General features: G+C 28.9%; 2 protein-coding genes across 4 annotated transcripts in view; one reads left to right on the top strand and one right to left on the bottom strand.

Annotated features, from left to right (window-relative positions):
• Window positions 1-3,102, top strand: part of LOC124948389 (mitochondrial inner membrane protease subunit 1) — a 3,922-nt gene extending 820 nt beyond the window's left edge. The window contains exons 1-4 of one of the 2 annotated variants that reach the window (XM_047491934.1): window positions 1-681; window positions 1,048-1,245; window positions 2,112-2,260; window positions 2,347-3,102. The exon at window positions 1-681 is cut by the window's left edge and continues 820 nt beyond it. In XM_047491934.1, the coding sequence (XP_047347890.1) occupies window positions 577-681; window positions 1,048-1,245; window positions 2,112-2,260; window positions 2,347-2,407 (513 nt within the window). In that variant the 5' untranslated portion in view covers window positions 1-576 and the 3' untranslated portion in view covers window positions 2,408-3,102. Of the gene's footprint in view, window positions 682-1,047; window positions 1,246-2,111 lie in introns of both variants that reach the window. The other variant, XM_047491935.1, reaches the window with a different exon arrangement.
• Window positions 2,828-7,500, bottom strand: part of LOC124948388 — a 17,466-nt gene continuing 12,793 nt past the window's right edge. Inside the window, exons 2-3 of one of the 2 annotated variants that reach the window (XM_047491933.1) lie at window positions 7,016-7,093; window positions 2,828-3,818 (exon numbers count right to left, since the gene is read on the bottom strand). In XM_047491933.1, the coding sequence (XP_047347889.1) occupies window positions 3,387-3,818; window positions 7,016-7,027 (444 nt within the window). In that variant the 5' untranslated portion in view covers window positions 7,028-7,093 and the 3' untranslated portion in view covers window positions 2,828-3,386. Of the gene's footprint in view, window positions 3,819-4,481; window positions 4,730-7,015; window positions 7,094-7,500 lie in introns of those variants that run through there. The other variant, XM_047491932.1, reaches the window with a different exon arrangement.

The raw sequence follows: 7,500 nt of genomic DNA, 5'->3' as shown, positions 1-7,500 counted from the left end.
ACAAAAAAAATAAGTGCGCACGTATGTCCGCCATCGCTTGTATGATACATATATCGAAAAAAATATTTTCATTGTTTCGTTTTAAATAATATTTAAAAATTTTTATTTTCTATCGTTTCGAAATAATGAGCGACGTATTCTTTACGACGTTTACGTCGTATTATTTAATTAAATATTTTATCTTAGGAAAAATAATAATTAAACGTATATTACTTATCGATCGTACTTTACGTTTGCAAATGTAAATTAAAGGATAAAATGTTTATAGAATGTCATCGCTAGGCGTCGCTGTTAATACATTTTAGTCTTCGATGATGGCGCTACGATCGCAATTAAATTCAAATTACTCGTGCTTCGTACTACAAGATGTTTCTTATTTTAAGATGATGTTAAAACTCGCGTTTACACGTGATTCTTATATCTTATTTATTTAACAAAAATGTTAAATATATATATACATATAGATATATATATATATATATCTCGTGTATTTAGACAAGCATAATATTTAATGCGATGTAGCATTTTTATTAGGAAATATTTCTATAAAAACATAACCTCTACCTATTAGTTATTATGTTCCGTAAACACATATACAAAGTTTTAAGTGTGTTAGGAGTTACATTACAGTATGCATGCATCACACACTGTGCGTTTGAGTACATCGGAGAGTTTGTAGTGGTAAGTAGAATAAAAATAATTAATAAATTTCATGTATCATACAAGTGTTATTGTATGCGTGTGTGTGATGTATGTTGTATGACAATTTGAAGGTTATTTTATATTCATACTGAATTTATATTTAAAGATTACACAATTGTATGATTGTTAATATAATTTTTATAGATGATTAATATTATTAGAAATAATAGACGTATAAATTTAAATAGAATACATCAATGTTAATTATAATGCGTATAAAAATTTAATTATATCTTTCATGTAATTAATATCTAATGATTTCTATTGATATCGTTCAATACAATGTGTCTTGTATCCTAATTGCAATATTTAGTTTCACATTATTTCCATGTTATTATTTTCCAGTGTTCAGGTCCATCTATGGAGCCAACGATACATAGCAAAGATATATTAATTACAGAACATATAAGTACAAGATTAAGATGGTATAAGAAAGGTGATATAATCATTTCCATATGTCCTTCCAATCCTAGACAACATATTTGTAAGAGACTTGTAGGTTTACCTGGAGACAGTATAAGACATGGATTTACCACTCATATTGTGAGTATATAATGCTTCGCAGAATGGACAAATCTAATGCTTTATAAAATACATATGTATATTTAATACAATTTGAAATTAATTTTACAAAATTAATTTTTTCTTTTAACATTATTATCATCCATCATTATAGAAATACCGGACGAATATAATTTTCCTTTTTTTTATTTTCTTTTTTTTTTTTTTTCTTTTCTTATTCCTTATCTCTTTCTTTTCTTTCTTTTTCTTTCCTTTTTTTTTTTTCTCTTTTTTTTTTTAATAAATAAAAAATATCATTTTCATTCGAAAAAAACAATTCGATCGAATTAATTCAGAATTTAATTATCTTTTCATTATGAAGAATTTCGACGATATTCCGATTGAAGAGAAAATACGAAAAAAAAAAGGGAAAAGACAAGAAATGATAATTTTTATTTGCTCTCTCCCGTATCGTCCAACTACCGCGTTCCATCTTAGAGAAATCCTCATTGTCTATATTCTCCTCTTACTAACTCTAGTGGCTACTTGGCTGCAAATAGTAACACTATAAATTAGCAACTGTTTCTCAGTACGTTCATTTTATTCCTAGCCAGTCAGGAATTCGTATTCTCCATTGAATTCGTCCTTTTTGCACGAATTATAATTGTAATACATATGTGGATGGTGATGTAATTTTTGTATTGAAGGAAAAAAAAAAAAGAAAAAAAAAAAAAACCCCAAAAGCAAGAAAAGAAAAATAAAAAAAAAGGAGGGAAAGAAAATGGCAAAAATTAAAGGGGAAAAAAAAAAAAAAAAAAAAGACAATAAATAAATAAACAAAAAAATGTTGTGGAGAAAGCGTCATCTTGAAATGATATCTAAATATAGATGCTGCTGTCTCGTTTTAGGTACCAATTGGGCACGTTTGGCTAGAAGGAGATAATAGCGGTAATTCTACGGATTCACGAATCTACGGGCCAGTACCACAAGGATTACTTCGTGGTCGTGCAATATGTAAAATATGGCCGTTGTCCGACATAGCACTTTTTACGAAATTGTAACGACATTATATAATTTTTCTTCTTTTTTATTTTTTTTACACACACACACACATATATATATGTATATATTTTTTTTTTTAAGCAAAAAAAAGAATGAAAAAAGAGAGAGAGGGAGAGAGAGGTGTGAAAATAATGTGAAATGATTGTAGAGATTGAATTTAATCGTCAAAGAAAAATTTTAATATCAATGATTTACTGAACTATAGGATTTAGGAATATTATTGACATTTATAGTGGCACGAAGAAGAAAAAGATTTATATTGGTACGATGTGAATTATACTTACTAATGTCCTATACGCACCATTGGCTGTGCTATCAGGCGCGAATCAATGAGGAGAAATGCCTCTAGAAGTTATTGGATATAAGCACATACTTCTCAAATGGATCGTTCAAAGTGTCAGATGCAGTAGAAGTTGGACGTACCTCACTCGCGCGAGGATTGTAAAAATGTAGGAATATCGATGAGAGTGTAGCCCACCCGGGGAGAGTGTCATATTTTTATGACGTATTTAGCACCTCGAACTTTGACTCTATCACGATAACAGTTTTATTCATCGTTCGTGTAAGAATTGATTTGTAATATCAATCCTTTGTACACATACATATACATACGCACGCGTGCGCGCGTATACGCGTAAACGTGTTAAAAAAAAGTGTGTGCGTGTTATAAAAAAAAAAAAAAAAAAAAAATAAAAAATAAAAAAAAAATAAAAAAAAAAAGAAGACATAAAAATAATTAACTTATGTATAATAAATGAAATATAATATAAAAGTATTAAATGTATCGATGATAACAGTTAAATGTAATACAATAGATTCTACATATTGAATTACAAATACGAAGTTTCCAAACATTTGTGACCGAGTGTGTTGATGATGTACACATGTATTTACTAAAACAAATATTACATAGACAAAGTCGAGAGAATATATCGGTGGTACATATAATACAGTATTAATGTCGTAACGTATATACGTATACATAGATATATATATATATATATATATATACATACATATATACATACATACGTACGTAGGACGGACGAACACGATGAAGAAGAGAGGTGGGTCGGGATTATATCATAAGTTCTCCTGGATATTCTTCGGTCCTGGTCAGGTTACTTGACTAAAACGTGTCCTGGGAGGAAAGGGAAGGTATTATAAACGTAGACAGGTCTGTTGAAGGCGAAGGAATTGGCGATGGCAAGGGCCGGATTCGTGTCGAAACTTTCATCAGATAGATTTGGTTGAGTCGTTGGTTCTATATTTCTCTCGGTTGTAGTAACGGTAATAGTAGAAGTAGTAGGAGTAGTAGTACTCGGTATCGTTGACGATGTACTAGCTGTTGTTGTTGGGATCGTACTATCCGAAGGTGGGAATGCTGCTGGTGGATAAGTGATCACATTTGGTGGACCGACTGGTCGATAGTATGCGTGTGGCTGACTGTGACCGGGATTGAAGTGTCTCCCACTTGGACGCCATCCTCTGGGCATGTAGCGAGCCAATTCTGTTGTAGCTGCCACTCCGATGAAAAGGATCAAGAAGATTATCTAAAATCAAATATGATAACCGTCAATCTTATTTTAGTTCGACAAAAAAAAAAAAAAAAAAAAACAAAAAAACAAAAAAAAAATATCATTAAAGAAGAGAACAAACGAAACAAAAACAAAAAAATGGATCTCCTATTGTCATATTCGTTTAACGTTATTAATACGATATTAAAGAATTTGGCCGAGCGCAAATATCACATTATCCCTGATTGAGAATCTGTCTTTTTCTTTTCTCTCGTTTTGAATGATTATCCATCGATTAGACACTTTCTGACAAATCGAATATAATAGAAGCACTGTAATATAAATTTATCCTGTTCAGAAGTTCTGTTTAATTTTTTTTTGTTTTGTTTTTCTTTTTCCTTTTTCTTTCTTCCTCTTCTTTCTTAACAATTATCCCTCAGGTAGACAATTTTTTTGATTAATCGGATAGTTTAATTCAGACGAAAATGTTCTTTTCTTTTTCTTCTTCGTCTTCTGAATAATTATCCGTTAAATGGACAGACCATTCTTTTTTCTTTTTTTTTTTTTTTTTTTTTTTTTAAATCGAATTGGACGAGTATTACGTATGAGATGAAAGTATGTTTTTTTTTTTTTTCTTTTTCAAATTAAATCCCATCGGATATACAATAGGATACCGAAATGATAAATAATAATTATCACCTTCATAACTATCAGTATTATATGAGCTGTTAGATGGTCGACGAAAAAAAATATAACTGTCCTTAGCAGAAGTCCGTCTTTCGTCTTTATATGCGGCCCCACGTTTATAAGGCTGATGATAGTCAAAGCTACGTGAATACAAAACAGTTTTGGAAGAATGTAAGTATTCGCCGTAGCCGATCGCTTTCTGTTTCGTAACTGCCGAATACTCGCATTACGCGCCATGAATTTCTTTTCTTTTCCGAACAAATTCGTATAGGATTATTCGTAACTCGTCGAATAATACGTGGATAGATAATATACGCGTGTAAAAGATAAATTATCTGGATCGACTTATGTACATACGTATATATACATATATATATATATATATATATATACGTATAAGTACATTTTATCCGAACATTATATCAGTTACGAAGTAATTAATTAAATTTCTACCCTGTTAATCGATAGATAAATAAATTAAATAGATAGTTCAATTAAGGGATTCACTATTAGCATAACAAAATTAACATTTGATTTAACATGTCTGACAATCGCTCGATCAAAAATTTTTATATTATCAATTGAATTTATCGTATGATCAATAACGTGTCTATATGTATATATGTTCGTATATGTGTGTATATGTGTGTATGTGTGTGTTTGTGTATATACGTGTGAGTGTATAAATTACATTTTTTGTATTCTTTGGATCTTTTTTTTCTTTTTTCTATTTCTTTTTTAAACAAATTTCATTCAAAAATGTATATGTGCGCGCACGCGCGCGATTGATTTTACTAGAATAGGCGAACGTATATATATATATATATATATTTATTTATATATATATATATATATATATATATATATGTACATATATAAGCAAAGAAACATGTCCAGTACAGAGTTTCACAATACATTACGTAAATTAAATACACGTTCCGAATTCGGTATACAAACGAGGCAATAACTATGTCTTATGAATTCCGCAATATATTACATTTATTCTGTTACGTGGGTGAAATGGATCGATAGTTGCTTGCAAAAGAATAGTAGTCAGTAAGAGTAGTAGTCGTTAAGGATGTAAGAGAACGTAGACGATTAATATTCACGATGCTTCTTCTTCGCTCTAGAAAAGTGTTGGCTAGCGCAGTTGATGCTGATAGATTGACTAATGAACTTGTCCAAATTTATGATTATGATTAACATTATATAGACTAATGACGTTTAAATATCGTTAGAATCATTTTCTCATTCTTTTTTCTTTTTTTCCATTTTTCTCTTTTTTTCTTTCTTTTTTTTTTCTTTTTCTTTTTTCTTTTTTCTTTTTTTTTTTTTTTTTTTTTTTGTTGGATACTACTTTTCATTCGAATTAATGGAACGCGTGAAAAATTCTTTCGGCATTTTTTTTCTTTATCTTTCTATCTCACGAGACTCTTCTAAAAATTTGTTCAACGTGTGCTCATACATGTAACACAGATATTTCGTCTTTCTACATACATACATAGAAATGACATCGATATTACATTGGCCGTTAAACGATATCGCTTCTGTGAATTAAAAACGAATAGAAAAATTAAATAGAGTTGAAAGAAAAGTTTTTTTTATAAAAAATCGATATTGAACAGAAAGATCTTTTGGTCTATGCAACGTATACTTATCTATTTTATGATGCATGATGCAACGTGTTATTCAAAATTAAAAGAGAACAAGAAAAAGAAGGAACAAGAACAATTATCTTATTATGTATATGTTAAACGGAAAATTATACGAATATGTATATGTATGTATATACATATATATATATATATATATATATATATATATTCATAGAATTTTATGTATTATATATATATATCTTTCTATTTTATTAAAAATAAGAAGATTAGCCAGGGCTTCCATTACGAGTAATGCAAGGATTTCTAACGGTACTCAGGTTTCTCCTACCATTTTTTAATCATTTTAGTAGATAGAAACGATCGATCTTTCACGCTCTCATGGATCTTTCTATGAATGTACGATCGGTCCAATATTATTTTTTTCTTCCTTCTTTTTCATTCAATTTTTACCCGATAAATATCCGAATTGGATTTTCTATCGAATCGTCGAGTGTAACGATAAAAACCCTATATATATATATATATATATATATATAAATATAAATATATATATATATATATATATATATATTCATTTATTTATTTATTTGTAATATATATATATATATATATACATATAGTCATGAATTTTCTTGTTTTAAAGCATCAGCAAAGATAAGAATATCGTATTTTTTCATGTGGAAAAAATATTCCCCTAACGACGAATTATGATTTCCTGTATAAAGCCCAAAAGAAATTCCTTTTATCCAAATACACAAATATTTTCGATATTTCGTTAGAGAAAATCGTTCGTTCATTGGCATATATTCGATTTACCCGATGACAACCGAATACGCTATCAACGTCCGATCCAATTCGATATCAAATCTTGAATATCGCCTAGGTATGTACATATTCTCTGTTATGTATTACCTAACCATTCTCACTCACGTCTCTCTTCATCGTTCAACGTAGTATTGTAGTATTGCTTCCTCAATCGGTGCATTGGTATATCATCCTCTGAAGTTTCTACAACAAATTTTAAGATCGTATATACGCATTTACGATTTCACAAACGACGATAGTATTAATTATGATATTTGTAAGAAAAAAATTTAATAAAAAAAAAAAAAATTTTTTAAAAATGAAGAATAAAAAAAAAAAAAAACAAAATAGACAAAATAAAATTCGATCGTCGACTACGAAGTATGAAAGTTTTTATTCTCTTTTAAATTCATCTTTTTTAGAAAATTTTCAAATATCAAATTAATGCCATTAGTCCTGTTAATTGTACGTATTAAATGTATCGATATATTTGAAAGTATTTGAAGAAAAAAAAAAAAGAAAAGAAAAGAAAAGAAAAAATGATATAAATTCGTCGTTTCTGAACAAATTTTAAGAACGTATATGTACGTACTTACGTCAAGAGACGATGA

This window comes from Vespa velutina, chromosome 4, assembly GCF_912470025.1.
Source record: "Vespa velutina chromosome 4, iVesVel2.1, whole genome shotgun sequence".
Taxonomy (NCBI): domain Eukaryota; kingdom Metazoa; phylum Arthropoda; class Insecta; order Hymenoptera; family Vespidae; genus Vespa; species Vespa velutina.
Note: the sequence above shows the minus strand (reverse complement) of the source record. Positions and strands in the feature narration are given on the sequence as shown.